The 16,342-nt window shown below is 46.6% G+C and overlaps 1 protein-coding gene across 1 annotated transcript in view; it reads right to left on the bottom strand.

Annotated features, from left to right (window-relative positions):
• Positions 1–16,342, bottom strand: part of LOC135400531 (uncharacterized GMC-type oxidoreductase Mb1310-like) — a gene marked incomplete at its 3' end in the record, with an annotated part of 45,761 nt that overhangs the window by 13,417 nt on the left and 16,002 nt on the right. The window contains exon 7 of the mRNA XM_064632362.1: positions 4,737–4,904. Within this exon, the coding sequence (XP_064488432.1) occupies positions 4,737–4,904 (168 nt within the window). The remainder of the gene's footprint in view (positions 1–4,736; positions 4,905–16,342) is intronic.

The raw sequence follows: 16,342 nt of genomic DNA on the forward strand, positions 1-16,342 counted from the left end.
TTGATGAGCGCTATGCTCTGGTCTGTGTTCTGGTCTCCCTTCAATTCGCGTATTGAAAGCCAGCGAGGAAAAGGACACAGCTAATTGGTACAGAGTGAGGAGGTACGCTCTATGTTTTACAGGCTGTGTTTCTCTGCCTGCAGGCCGTTGTGTGCTTTGTGCTTGGGAAGGCAGCGCGCAGTGGCGCATGGGCGATAGGTATGTACCTTGTGGATCATGAGAGACTCATTTCCGCTCTATTGTGCATGCACCGGTGTTATTTCCTGTTCTTGAATTCTCACGTGAACGAAATATGTCAGGACACCTAACCTAACTGACCCTCGTACCAGACTTGCTCAGCGGGCCCGCCACACCAAACGTCCCCAAATGTGTGCGAGTGCACGTGTGAAATCCAGACCCCTTGCACGAAGTAAGCATGATCACATATAAAAAAGTGATCTTCATAACGAACCCTGAGACTGGTGGAAAAACACACTAAACAAGTCCCCAGGTTTTTCTCCAGTCTCAGGGTTCGTTATGAAGATCAATTATCACCATCTCGCCTGCTTTCTTGCCGCTCTTTATATAAAAAAGTGGTAGTTCTCAGATGAGAATACCATGATACACCATACCCAATAAAAAAAAAGTGATATTTAAACTCAGCTGTCCAGTCTCGCCAAATATCTTCGTGCAGATGCCCGACAATGGTCGGCGTTGTCAAGCCTTACCCAGCCCTGGCCCGGCGGCTGAAACCCGAGCCCGGCCCGCATAAAAGACACAAAGCCCGGCATGGCACGGCCGAGCCGGGATCGGGCTTTCCGATAAGCCTGGGCCCGTGCAGTGCTCTAAGGTGGCCCCATGTCGTCGATCTGTGCAACTACCGGCCATCAACAAGCAACATCGCGCACTCTGGAGCAATTTCTTTCACGTTCTTTCACTCTCTTTCACATGGCATTGTTGATTTTTGAATAAATTGTTTCTCTCCAGTCTATTTCTCTTTTTTCTTTTTTTATGACCACTGGTTATCGGCAACACAGAGGGTGGTGTGGACTTGAGTTAGATGCTCCCGAATTAGTGTGGTAACTCCGTGGATGGTCCCAATTACTGTGGAGGGTAATTAGCTCTAATTGCTAAATTAATGGTGTCCAGACCCCCTGGGGGCGTTATGGGCAGCCTGTGGTCAACGCTTACTACTTACGCTTTCTTTAACTGCATCTCGCAGCTTGCTTCTGTGCTGCTACGCTGAATTGCGCAATGGCAGGCGACATTAGGACAGTACTCCGGCAGTTGGACGCTGCAGCAAGTGTCCTTTTGCCATCCACACTTTCTGGTTCATTCCACAGATGTTGGTTGATTGCACACACGTAAGGTATGGAAGAGTTCTCTTCTCTTGATTTTTGCCACCTGTGTAAGGTGCGGGAATGCCGAAGACAACGGCTCCACTTCACGTCGGAGGCAGTTGGCAACTGGGTTCAAAGGCACATTGAAGACGGTCGAAACCGTCTTGTTTTGCCTGGCATGTGAGAAGGCTCTAAACGTTGACAGACGTTTTCTCGTTCATCAACACTTGAAGACAACGCAGCACCAAATGGCCAGTCAACGAGTCAGGTTGCATGCAGCAACTTATGAACCAGAGTGCACATTCTACATCCAAATGTTCTGGCTTTACGATGAACATTTTGTGTAGAGAAAACTTTGGAAAACTCTGAGCTACGTGTATTTCTTGAGAAGTTCAGGACAGCAAATCCCTCACGACACGACAATACGAAAAGGCTACTTGCATCGTTGCTATCAGGCTATCCTACAAAACATCCTTGAGAACCTGAAGTAATTGAAAGTGTGGATATCCATAGACGAAACAACAGGCACTTCAGGATGCTGCATAGCCTCTGTTATTGTCGGACCACTTGGACTGCACACGTGACAAACGCATGTTAATCATTCGACAGTGGCACTGCTCTTCGTAGACAGTGTCAACAGGTGTGTGGATGCAAATGACGTGCTGGACGCAGCTCCTTACATGGTGAAGGCTGGTGCCTCTCTTGCCGTATACTCAAAAAAATTTCACTTCACATGTGCATCTCACCAGCAGAGTTGCAAAGGATGTTCATGGCTGTTTCTAAAATGTTGATGACTTCATATCGAACATGGAGAAAGTGTTTGCAGAGAGACCCATGTAGGCGTGCAGCTCTTTGAGGATTTGGTGCCAGGTGTGGTTTTGCCTCCTCAGCCTGTGCTGACCAGATAGGGCACGTGGATCAAAGTTGAAGCTATTATGTCGTAAATTTCGAAATAGCGCTTCAAGTGGTCTGCAAGCTCAAAAAAGAAGACGCCGCAAGCATTCGTTCAGCGCAGTGGCTCTTTTAAGATTTTTTTTTCTGTATATAATGTTCTACTTCCATTACTGCAGGTCTTCTGTCGTCATTGTTTAACCTACCTGTCCGTGTCTCTTGCTGCATTTGTAATCAAACATGTTCTACAACCAACTACCCCGCTACAACCCGCTCTTTTAAGATGTTAGCGTGAAAATTGACTAAGCAGCTGTTGAAGCTAATTTCTCATTCCTTCCCGCCTGTATCACAACGTTGGAGTCTACAAAACTTGACTCTCGTCGAGGCTTCGGACATCGTTTGCGACGTGCAGGGTTCCTTACAAAGGGCTCGAGGTTTATGTGCACCTGATGTTAAACCAAAGCATGAAGCCGTGCTTGACAAAAAACAAAGACCTGGTGCAGTCCATGGGCCCATTCTTGAAGGCAAAGAACAAGACTCCGAAGCTCTGTCTGCATACATCGCTGATGAACTAGCTCATTTCAAGTTTGCAACGCTTTGCGATGTAGAACTCACGTTTTTTTCTATACAAGACTGTATTGTACGACGACAGGATGTCTTTCAAATTTATAAACTTAAAAGTGGCTTTGGTTACATGCTGTGATGTCGTATAGTACCGATTTGCCTTCAATAAAACAAATGTGTGTTTGATACTCTATGATTCGTTTCTGTTCATTATTTCGCAGCACAAAGAGTTTCAAGATATTCAGTCTTTCTCTGTTTACTAACAGGAGTCACAACCGGAAGTTGTCTTGGGTTTCCAGTGTCAACGCGGCTACATGTGGCGCTACGCCATGTCACTCAACTCAGTTAAACGCTTCCACTGTTTACAAACGGTAGCTCGTAGCTCAGGGTTTTGCAGCTCCCAAATAGGAATACTTGCTTCACAGAAGGCCCTATACAAAAGGTCCATCGTAAAATCAGAACACTTGGACGTAGAAGGTGCACTCTGGTCCATATGTTGCTGCATGCAAAGTGACTTTCGTTGACTGTCTGCTTGATGCCGCGCTGTCTTCAAGTGCTCACGAACGAGAAAACGTCTGTCAATGTTTAGAGCTTGCTGGTATCACATTTTAAGCATATTTGACGTTTTTTTCCCACATTTCCATACACATTTTGGAACATTGTTTGGCATAAAGTCCCAGACCTTACTTATAACACTTCTGCAATAAATATAATTTTTACATCCACATAACAATTCAAAGAGTGCGAGGACCTTGATTTCACGTCAGTCCAGGGGAACTAGTTCCACGTCGTTCTTCAGTTTTCGCGATCATTTTTTCGTGAAAATACAACTTCTGTCATCAATAATATCAGCGGTTCCAGACCACATCTTAGCTGCTGCCGAACAAACAAAACCTCATGCGCTTAGCATTGAACCAAGAGCAAGAATCTCTTGTGCATCCTAGACATACGGAGCTTGCACTTCATGGCAAAAGTAACGCAATATTCTTTTGTACGACACCGCAACAACACTGGGGAGCTGTCTGCAGCGTTGCAGGGAAGCGATACATGACATAAAGTAACTTTTAAGTGTCCGACAAGACGAACACCAGTTCGCAGATGGAATGTTTCACGTTTGAAATGAAACCTTGTAGCTGATCATAGAACTTTGACTCCTAGAAAATGTTACCGTCGTCTGCTTCGTATGTACAAAATAGCATTGTTCTGCGCTACTCCGCGATTACAGCTCGCACGTGAACCAACCCAAACACAACGTCAATATTGGTCCAATATTCGACCCATATGGGCTGCCAATATTGGACCAATATGGGGAGTGCAGCAACGCTCCATATTGGACCAATATGGGGTGCCCATATTGGCAAGCCCATTTCGCACCAATATTGCATATATTTCTGTGACAACGCCAACGGGGGCCCGTGTAACAATGAAGCATTATCCGGTTTAATATTCATCACTGATATTACTTGTCTCTTTTTGTTTTTCACTTCTGAAGACCTCATTGATCCACGTTGCATACAATTACAAAAAAAACTGCATCGCCCCAAAAACGAAGAATGGGTGCTACACCTGTCTTGCTGATAGACACGAGCAGTCCCACGGAACTATCAATGCCACAGATCAATGAATAGATCTTCCCGGAGAGCCAAAGATCCCTCAATAATCCTTCATTGGGATCGCAATATTCAATGAACCCAAAATTTCTAATCCACTCCGACAGAACAAAGGAGCGAAGCACTTTCGTGACGGTGACGGACAAACGCTACAGCAACTCACACTGCTTGCAACAACTTCAAAGCACTAACTTTACAGAAGAGAAATCCCTGTTTCAGCCAATATGGAGGAAATCTTGGCGAAACGTGCCCCATATTGGACCTGTATCGCCAATATGGGCGCAATATTGTGTGCTGCTTGCGAAGCTTGCCTTGCTATTTTGCAATGAACCTTTTCCCAACTACAACTTACCTTTAAGCTTTCCAGGTGTTTTCTTGGGCCGATACCGGACACCATGAGTAACTGTGGCGACCTCACTGCACCAGCAGACAGGATGACCTCTTGGTCAGCATTCACGGTGTAACTTCGTCCTTCCTTCTCAAACATCACACCAGTGGCAACCCTTCCGTTGAGGATAATCTACAAGATCGAGTTACACGAGTACGTCACTGACCACAACATTGGCTACTCCATCCACTTCGAAAATTGTAAAAAAATGGGCTGTTCGGTAGTTCGTACTTTAAAAGCGATAAAAAACCCCATGCCGAGAAACAAACAAAAAGACGACACAACGCACAGCACAGACGCATCATCCACTTATTGGAAGACAGTAGACATTTACAACGAGGCAGATCTAGAAAGACCAACAGAAAAAAGCCAATCCTTGTACAAGGCAAGCAGGCACTCAATGCCCAGTATATACTCGCCGCTTCCTACGTCATCACTGTCGTCATCATCTTCACCACGAGACGGAGGAGACAGCGCACACATGCCATATTCTCTATTGCACTTTGTGAGACGTCATTGGAAACGCTTACTTTTGTTGCGAAGCTGTGCAGTGTGATATGAAGGTTTGGTCTGTCGTCAACGATAGGCAAAACCCACGCCTTACACACTAAATTTTTTTACACCCGTAGGGGTGTAAATAGGGTGTGTTGCAAAACTACACCCAGTTCACACTTGTATTACACCCTATGCTAAAGAACGAAACACTATCAGTGTAGAATGGGTGTAATAAACGTTCACACCCAGGTCACACTCACATTACACCCTATGTCAAGCACTTGAGCTCCCGTATCGGTGTAAGGGGGGTGTATAATGCAAATACTCTCACTTGACACTGCCAGTACACCCAGGTATACTCATTCCTATGAACTGGGTACATAAATTGTGCTTTTAACCTCAAACGATATGCAGGTTAGTTGTACATTGTTGATTAACATTTCATATAGAAATTATCACCGATTGAGCAGTATACTAAAACAAATAATGAAGCCAAACATTTATAAAACGTATATTTGAATATCCTTGTTGCCTTATATGGGACAGGAAATGTGTTGATATGGCGGTCCCTCTAACTGATCTGATGTGCAGGGATTCGTGAGGAAAGTTACATCATGAAATAGGATGACCATATTCATGTATGTGTGCTGTATGCAACTAGAAAAAAAAAACAGAATAATTTTTTAAAATCTGTGAAAAAAAAAAAAGAAACTATTTGGCATGCGAAGATGAAGAGATCTCAGCGGCCCCTGTCCCAAATAAGGAGCCCTCATTTATTACTATTTCTGCCTCTTCCTTGTAGTACTGCCACCATTCCATATGCGGTTTAGGAGTACACCAGATATTTTATCATTCTTGTATGACACAAAATTCTAGATGAGGTTAAGTAACTTCTGTTTACTTCAAATATGTACAGTTCAAAAATGCTGTTTCATGTAAAAGCTGCATGTGGTGGTGCCGTGAAAGAAAAATGTGACTAACAATCAAGAATGTAAGAGTGCAAGTCTTTATATCACATGCATATTGTCAAGAATGATAATAAAAGTGGTATAAAGAATATTCATCAGTTATATAGGAAAGAAGAAATAAAGTACAAAGTTTCAAAGAACAGTATGAAGTGACACACAGTTAAATCACTATGTACAGTGCATCACAAAGCCCGCTGATACCCCTGTCAGACGTACTAATTTAGTGTCACTTATTTGAAGTGCTCTCCGTCCCGTAATGTCACTTTCACTAGGCTCCTGCTACACGGCATAAGTAAGTGTCACTAAGCAGTCATGGTGATGACGATGGGCGAGCTTGAACTCCCACCTAACATCGGGGAGTGCGCCATGCTTTCTTGGTAAAATCATTTTTCTTACGTCCAGAAACATTTCATAAAGATTTTCTTCGCAGTTGAAGTCGATTGAACGTCATAAATATAATTGTTGCGAACCAACACAAGTATATTTATTTGACAAATTTTCAATCTTCTTCTTCACCTCTTTGGTGGTGTTTACTATGTCTTGCGTGTGCAACTGGCCCTGACACTTTCGCGTTTCGCTTGGTCCTCCCATGTTCTGATAGCATAGGTTTCTATCTCAGACCACGATGCCCTGTCTTTTTTGTCTTCCATTATTCAGTGCTTCACTGCGAGTATTTCGCTATTTCGCACATAATTTATCCGAAGGCAGCGTATAACACAGCCTGTATATTAGAAAGGCTTTGTCTTTCAGCTCCAGTCTCCCGTCTCCGCCCTGTGGCTGTTAAATTTTTCAATATATGGAACCAAACTCTGTAGAGAATGTGGCACTGTAGAAATGACTAATAAACCCTTTGTTCATTTCTCCCAGTTGTTACTTTCAGGGGCAGCTTTCAAACTCACTGCTCCATGGCACGGGAGGGAGTCAACACCTATTACACTTCTGCTACGCCCTTATTTTGGGTGTACCTGGGAACACCTCTATTACACCCTTAATTTCCTATACTAGAAAACACCCTTATTACACCCTTGTTTTGGGTGTAAATGAGAACACCCTTATTGCGCCCTTTATAAGGGTGTAACTGCTTACACTAAAAAGGGAGTAAGTTATCATACACCCATCTTACACTTAAAGGGGCGTAAAAAAGTTTACTGTGTACTTGCACTCACACGTCGTCCTTTCAAAATGTTGTTTTGGGCATGGGAATAGCCTGAAGGAGCAACAAAGCGTTACATTGCAAGACAGTGCATACCTATAACTCGAGCATATGGACGCGCCCCACCAGGTTTCAACGTAGGTGCGTGACGTCCGCATCAGTGCCGTTTATAGAGAGAGTTTGGCCATTGGTACGGCCCTAACTTGAAGCGCGCATGCGACGTTACGGCTGAACGACCACCCTCGCTGTGCTCTATTGTTGCCTCGTCGTCAGCCGGCAGCTGACGCCACTTAAATGCAGGGCGTTGTTTAAGATGCAATGAGCGTACGTCTTCCTTCGAAGTGCTTGAATGATTCCAGTTTGGTAACAAATTCCCCCGTATCCCACATGGCTGTGGGTCATAAGCCGGCGACTCCGGTAGGTTACATTTTCCGCGACAAAGCAGTCGGCCAGCTGGTGGACAGCATCAAAATGGCGCCCACACGGTGGCTGATAAGCAGATCCCGAACGGATTCTGCTTGGATTCAGGCATTTCAGGCGGCGCAACGACGACTCTGACGTCAACACAGGCTCCACCCAGGATGTCGCAAAACATCAGAGAATGACCAAACTCTCTCTATATAGAGCTGTATTTCACATATGCAGCAGAAGACGCAATGGAACACTCGAAATGTGACAATCTATTTCCTAAATGGCAGTTCCCTACATGACGCAGTCCCTATACACGTGCCCAAGATCGTGTCCAAGATCGTGTCACTACCCTACGCCGGGCTCACGAGCCCCAAGTAGAGCGAAACAGCTGTCCTCGGCTGGGAGTGCATGATCAAATTGTAACCATGTGCTCAACGTGCAGCCGCAGAGATTCGGCTGTTTTTTTTTTTGTATATGTACTTGCTGGCTTGCACCACGGCCTCCACAGGTGGCGCCGTCACCGTGGACGTCTCGCTGACACGCACTGTTAGCGCCGACCCAAGATCGTGTCACTATCCTACGCCAGCTGAACCAAATCCAAGTAGAGCGAAAGAGTTGTCCTCGGCTGGGAGTGCGCGATAAAATTGTAAACATATACTCAACGTGCAGCCGCAGAGCATCGGCTATTTATATATATATAATGCAGGAAAAAAGCCATTAAATAAACAAGTAGATGACACTAGACGTGTTTGTTATTCAAAATTACATATTAAGATGGCTTCTATGGCTGCACGCAGTGAAACAGATACTCATGGAACGATGCGACAGCACCAGAGGACACGTGTTTCGCCGTGTTTGCGGCTCGTCAGCTCTGGGTAGCTGCGCATCGTTCGGAATTGGCAAACCAGGGGTCACTCAGCGAGCGATCTACACCTGGGAGGGTGACTGAGCAATCCTCAATGCCACAGTGCAAGCCAGTGAATTATACTGCAGGAAAAAAGCCATTAAATAGACAAGTAGATGACACTAGACTGGTGAATGGTGTTCGACGATGCAGGTCGATTTTGTGACGAGCGGATTTCCAATAGGGGAATGCTGTGAACGTGAAAAATGATGGTGAGTGTCTTTTCACTCTGTTCAAGCGTTTGTTTTCCTCTGTTGCCCAGCAGTCGTGCAATTTGTCCTGACGTGTTCTGACATGCCCCGATATGCATGCTTTCCTTTGTTGACGCTTTGTATTTTTTCTTTTTTGACAAGGAACATTATTGTCTTGACGATAGTGCTGCCCCGAGTTCTGCGCTCCTGGTTACCCGTACTCTGTGTTGATTTGTTGAGTGCCTAGTCCTCTTATTTGTCGTTGATGGAGTTACGTGTTAGGACATTTTGTTCTTTTGAAAGCCTCATTTAGTAAGACTTTGGAATTCCTACGATCAGCTTTGATGCATGGTGCTCTTCTGCAATAGTTTCCTATTCAATCGTTGTAGAAGAATAAAGGAAATAATCTTGGGATAGTGATTCAATAAATAATAGGTCCCCTGTCTAGAGCACACGCGTCCTTGAGCCACGTAGGTGCATGATGACGTCATACCGTGGCTTCATTGCAGATTGATCTTGTCTATAGAGGAGCATTAGTGGAAAAAAACAGGGTAGCCCTAAGACAATAGGATGACGTCACGACCAATGAGAACGGCCAGCAGGGGGCGCAGGAATGCTCTTCTCTCTTAGCCTCTCGGAGGTGGTCGCCCCAGAGGGCGCTAGGAGCGCGCATGTGTAGCGGCCGCGGAGCAGCGTCCCAGTCAGTTTCTCGCTGTCTGTCGCGGAGAGCAGTCGCATCGGTCTGCGCTCCTGCTGTGGTGAGCTGATTTGTTATGTAACTAATGCTTTTGCCAACTTTCTTCCCGCTTTGTTTGCGATTTTCGTGCCAGTGCACGTCGGGTGCTGGTTGCTGTCGTCTGGGCATCCCCGCCATTTTCTATCTTCTTCTGCCTTGGGAACGGGAGTAGCGCTGGCGTGATTCTTAATAATTTTGTTGTGAGATTAGTTGAGAAAGTAACCGCTAGGGGCTGCAGCTGCGGGGCTTTATACAGGAGAAAAAAAACCATTACGAGTCAGTTTTCTGCCTGGCTGTCGGATAGGGCTGTCGCATCGTTCTGCGCTCCTGTTGTGGTGGGATCATTTGTTGTGTAACTAATTCTATTTTCTTGTTAGCTATTGATGGTTTGCATACTCTTGCTTTCCCAGTCTCTGTATTACGAGTGTTTTTCTCCTTGCATGTCCAGAGCTGTCCTAACTTGCCCAGACATGCCATGATGATGTCACAGCTGACGTCACAGGATGTCCGGTACTGGTGGTCATAGCTGCGATGCTTTGCAACCTGCTTCTGTGCTCCGTCGCCTAGCGACGATCAGCGGCCGTAAACTCCTTCTCTCCACTCTATCTCTATCTATTTTTTTCTTTTTTATGACCACGTCTATCCGGAAACGCACAGGGTGGTCTGGACACTAGTTAGACGCTCCCCAATTAGTGTGATGACTCATTGGATGATGCTGATTAATGTGGGGGTCCCAATTAGCTCTAATTGCTAATTAAACGTGTCCAGAAGCCTTGTAGCGTTTCCGGATAGTCGTAGTCAGTACTTACTATTTATATCAAATTCCGCCTTCACTTTTCGCTCACTTCAACACTGTGGCCTTTCACCACAAGTATAAATGAATGGAATCCACACTGTTTGAAGTTCCCGCGCACACAGACGTATCTACGGCGTCACTGTGACGATATCGTGACGGCACGAGGGCGTTCCCTTCCGGTTTCCTTATTTACTTCACGCAGTCGAGTACTTGGGAGCAGACAGTGTGGGACAGGAAGTTGACACGTGACCAAAATGGCGAGGGCGTCACGTAAAATGATGCAAGCAGGTGAGGGGATTCTCATGCTTGCGTTCCGGAGGGGGCGGCATCGCTGCCGGCTCTCACGACAAATCACACAGAACCGTGGAAATACGCAGCTGTAACGTAAGAGAGCGTGCGGAAGGGCGATTCTGTCACGAGAGACAATAATCGTTATGGGCAAATAAGCCCAGAGCCGATTGACGACCCAATATAATCGTTTCTTTTCTTCTTTTGTTCTTATGTATACTGAACTCCAGACTATGCTGCGAGATGTAAAATGTGCTGTGATACCTTCTTGAGTGGGTCCGTTATAGTCAATCCGTTTATATCCTTTTTGCGCGCAGGCTTCCAAGAACTTTTCGCTTAGTAAGGACTGGTAAGAATTCAGCGTCACAGGAACGTTCCCCTTTGTGCCGTGATAACCTGTATATAAAGCACGGAAAATTATCGTCAGAAATGCACACTTTTGATAAAGACGGCAATGGTTTTCATTGCTATTGGTAACTATATCAGCCAGGATGCCTTCACAGATCGACAACGAACGTGCATAATAACGATAACGTCGAATATTTTTTTTTTAGGGTGGAGGAGAGTAAATGTTATTTCCATAACAAATTTATACACTGCCGAAAATACTCAGAAATAAAGGAAAGAGAATAATTAACGTAGGGCTCTAAGATAAAGGGATCAAACGCTATTCGCGTGTAAATTCTACGTCTGGGGTGGAGTTCCCTGCCACATTACATGGGAGGTAGAGGAGGGATGTGCGAATGAAGCGAAATGGGTCAAGTAGCTCACTGAACAATTGGCCTCTCGGTATACTATGGCTCACATTCTGTACCACTTTTGCAGAGGTCACTGTGCAGGTAGTGTCATGTGTGATATTGCTGTGTCCAGGGAATAAAGGAATAACATCACACAATACCACGTTTATTTATTATGCGTTACAAGAAATGTGCTGACGAGCACGACGTGAGAAGGATCTTTCTCTGTAGTCGCTTCGAACATTTCAACGTCATACAGAGCGCTTTTTTTTTTTTCGTGAGCGAATTTCAGTGAAACTAGCAGAGCAAAATATATGTCGCTTTTGAAGTTGAGTTACATGGCCAGGCGAACATTCGCTCGATGAAAGTGTGTAACTGCAAGATCACTAATTACATAAAATTCGTCAGTTAATTCTTTAAGTAAGGAATCTCGCGCAAAAGTGATACAACAAAACGGGAGATATTCCTAGTTGAAAGCCATCGCACGTTTAAAAAAACTTTTAAACGCACACGTGTGTTGAAATATCCATCGCTGAATTTCGCTATGCAAATGAGCCGAAACAAGAACTACGCACTTTTCGAGCGCAGAAATGACGCGGCCTCCGCGTTATCTGGCTCGGAAAGCGGTCTATCTGGCCAACAGATTAGCTCCTACACCAATCAGCTCCATCACTCCAAAGCACGTGGCCCTCTCACGTGGATTGCCCGTCACTCTTTCTGCGCTCCAAAAGGGCGTAGTTCTTCTTTCGGCTCATTTGCATAGCGAAATTCAGCGACGATTATTGCAACATACATGCGCTTAAGGTTTTCTTAAACATGGAATGGCTTTCAACGGGAATTGTCTCCCACTCTGTAATCTCGCTTTCGATCAAAATCCCCTAATTAAATAGTTAATTAACGATTTTTAGGTAATTAGTCATGTTACAGTTACATACTCTCTGGGAGAGAATGTTCGCATGTTCGCATGACCATATAACTCGACCGCAAAAACAGCATCTATTTTTTTGCTCTGCTGGCTTTTCTTTAAGGTAATGTAAGGAACAAAAAAATATCAGTTTATTCATACAAAGTCGGTTCTCTTTTTTTTGTTTGTCATTCACAGGTTATTTATAAGAAAAAAAGCACATATGTCGTTTCTGCAGTTCAGTTATACGGTCATGCGGACATCCTCTCGAATAGATTATGTAACTAAGATTACTAATTACCTAAAAATCGTTAATTAGCCATTTAATTAGGGGATTTTAAGCAAAAGCGAGATAGCAGAATGGGAGACAATCCTCGTTGAGAGCCATTCACCCTAAAAATATCCTGAAACACGAACGTGCGTTGAAACATTTATCGCCGAATTTTGATATGGAAATGAGCCGAAACCGGAACCCGAGAGACAGGGAGTGTAGGCAGCACAGAGCTTGTTCCATGTCAGTGCGCCACGTGCTTTGGAGCGACGGAGATGAGTAGGTGCTGATCTATTGGCCAGACGAACCGCTTTCAGGTCCAGATACGCTTCCGTCGGTGAAGGTGATGGCCTCCTTGGGGCTTGCTGTTTTGTCTTGGTGTTTGGCTCATTTGCATAGAGGAATTCAACTGTAGATATTTGTTGGCACTCGCTTGTGTCAGGATTTTTCAAAGATAGAAAGGCTCAATTAATCACCTTGTAGTTGCATGACACGTTCCAGAGCATGTCTGCCTAGCCGTACATTGCAAAAACGACAGCTATGCTGCTTACCTAGATTTCTTTATTTAAATATGTAAATGATACAAAATGCCCTCTCCCACTGGCCACCACGTCCTGCGTGGGGGGGGGGGGGGGAGAGGCATATTTATTCAAACAAAAAGAAAAGAAAGGGAAGAAAGGTTTGTCAGGAGTAGGCCGACTTGCTATTCCTTTAAGAAATAAACAAAAGAAAGCATGGAAAACACACACACACACACACACACACACACACACAAAAGGGCCTTATAGAGGCTGGACGAGAAGCTTGTGGCACGAAGAAAGCTCAAGAGGGTAGTCATAACCGCCCCCTGGTTGTGCAGGACCGGGCCGAGCACGGTGACCAAAGAGACGTTAGGGTATCACAGTTGTCGCAAGTGACATTAAAAGATGAGTCTTTGTGAGAGGTACCGGTTTTAGGATAATAGGTAGTGCTCGATGTCGACTTCCACGCAAGAAGTTGCGCGATTGAAGGAGTTCGCCCTGCGCATTTTATACAGGTGTGAGGGTGTGCGTGCAACATTCATTTGAAGACGATGGAGGGGTGACTCTTCAGTTCTATTGCAATGGCAGGCAAGTCCTGCAAGGGGTCAATGAGACCGTCCGAAATGATGATATGAGGTAGAGTCCTCTCTGAACTGTCGGGTACGGACACAGCGCCCCCGGCGAATCTACGGGGAACAGGCAGAAATCGTTAGGGGTAGAGAGGTAGCAGGGAGATCTCTGGTAGATGTTGCGTGTCTTGCCATTCCGTGTGCGCGGGCGTTGCCACGAAAGTCTACGTCTCCCGGGATCCACTGAAGCGTTACAGAATGGCCAGTAGCCTCGAGTTGTGTGAGAGCTTGCAGTATGAGTGCGTGGAGAGTGCATATTGTGCTGGGGCTAAAAGAGAGCAGAAGATCCAGTGAAGCCTTGCCGTCAGTCAGAAAAACCCACTGTGCAGCCGCTAAACCAAGCAAATGCAGTAGAGTCAACAGAATGCCGAGGAGTTCTGCTTTAATAGAGGACATTGGGTAAGGGAGGGCAAAGGCCTCCTGAAAGTCACTAACAGGGACATAAAATGCAGCGCCCGAGCTATCCGCCGTGACTGAGCCGTCCGTGTATACATAGCCATCGTCCTGATACGTGGAGTCGAGAGTGAGTTGGATGGGCTGCAGGTGCGGGAGTGTCGGGCTTGCGCTGAAGACCGGGGATGGAGGAGCAGAGATCAGGACGTGCAAAGGTCCACATTGCTGACGTATAAGAGGGAGCAGTTGAAGGGAAAGGTAGATGATCCTTCGGGCGGGCGGTGGCCTTGCCGAAAGCTGAGTTAAGGCAGTTGTCGTCAATATAGCGAAGGTAATAGTGACGGGTGAGATAGTGAGTATATACTCGAAGGGTATCAGTATCCAGCAGACGGGGAACAGGCGTCTCCCGTGCTGGGCATGGATGTTAAGCAGCTAGCGCTCCTGTGTTTGGCTGAGGGCATGCAAGACGAGGAGGCTGTAAAGCAGTGTCATGACGGCCTGGAGGACGCAATGAAGATCAGAGCAAGATGATACCCAGGACGGGCCAGCGATACGTCTGAGGACGTGAACTGACGCAGCCGCCTTTGTAGCGACCATCTTCACATGGCGGGACCACGTTAGGTCGGGATCAAGTATTAGACCTAGGTATCGGCAGAACGTAGCAAAAGTCAAAGGGGAGCCGTCAAGGCAGAGAGGATACCTGCGGAAGCATTTGCGCGGGAACGCCATTGCAATAGTCTTCACCGGGGAGATTGTTAGGCCACGGGAGGCGAGGTAGGTGGTAATCACATGCAGAGATCGTTGCAGTCGGCGCTAGATCGTATCTCGGCGGGTTGCAGAAGTCCAGATACAGATGTCGTCGGCGTATATCGTGATGGATGTATGAGCAGGGAGCAACAAGGTAAGGGCGGCTATGATAAGATTAAAGACGAGGGGGCTAAGAGCACTGCCATGCGCGACCCCACGGGTCACGTGGTGCTTGGTGGTGTCACCATCAGCGGTGCGCACGAAGAGATAGCGGCCTGACAAAAAGTCTTGTATCCCTCGCAGGGGCAGCCGCCCATTTGAGCTGCGGCAAGAGTGTCAATGATGGCAGCATGATAAACGCTGTCGTGGGCTTTCTTCATATCGAGGAGCACAGCGGCAGTCAATAATCCCTCTGTTTTTGGCTTGTTGTGCTTGACTGACTAGGGTAACGACACAGTCCAGCGCTTAGCGGTCCGGGCGGAGACCCGCCCTCGCCTCCGGGAAATACTCAGCAGTCTCAATGAGCAAACTTAGACGTGTAAAAATCACGCGTTCATGTGCCTTCCAGCTGGTGAGGGCAGTGGGACAGAAAGGGTCAATGCGGTGATTGGCCCGGTTTGACGATAGGAACCCCCATTGCCAACTTCCAATCCTGAGGAACTTGTCAGGTGCACCAACTCTCAAGTCGCAGGAGGTGCAAGCGACCCGGCAGGTGAAGGTGCCAAAGGGCCTAAGTAACTTGATCTGCGCCGGAGGAGGTGTGCTGAGGAGCGGCTGCAAGTGCGGTTTCAAGTTCAGGGAGCGTAAAAGGCGTGTCCAGGACGGGATGACCTCGCGTGGATTGGGACTGCAGGCGTTGCTGAAGTGGTGGTGTTGGTGGTAAGTCTTGCCCAGAAATCTTGTGCAATTTGTATAGCTCAGACTGTGACTTAGTGATACAGGGACCGGAACGGATTCCGCTAAGGTACAGGGAAAGGGAGGCCTCGGAGTACTCCCTATATCCGGAAGAGTTGCGTACGATGGTATAAAGAGGACGCGAACCTGCAGTAACGGTCCCACTCAAGAAGACGCAGATGGCGCCCAATAGCTTTCTGAACCCGCCGTGCTTCGACGCTGTCAGTAGCTTGACCGGTGCGTTGGGCACGGCGTTCCGCGCGACGCCGAAGAGCACGAAGCTGCTCGTACTTAGCATCGACTGCAGAGAATCACACCGGGACACGGAAGCAGCTAATAGCAGACTATGCAGCAGCTGCCACAGTATGGCGAAAACCCTGCTGGTTTCTCAGTGCATTGTTTTACGAAGCCGACTCAATAGGCCATTTGAAAAAGTTCCAGGGAGCAGCGCGCGCTCTGGCAGGGCGTGCCGGGAAATGCTGTGCAAAACGACAGGGATTTGCAATCGTCTTCTATCGTCGTCGTCGTCGTA

This window comes from Ornithodoros turicata, chromosome 7 (assembly GCF_037126465.1).
Source record: "Ornithodoros turicata isolate Travis chromosome 7, ASM3712646v1, whole genome shotgun sequence".
Taxonomy (NCBI): Eukaryota; Metazoa; Arthropoda; class Arachnida; order Ixodida; family Argasidae; genus Ornithodoros; species Ornithodoros turicata.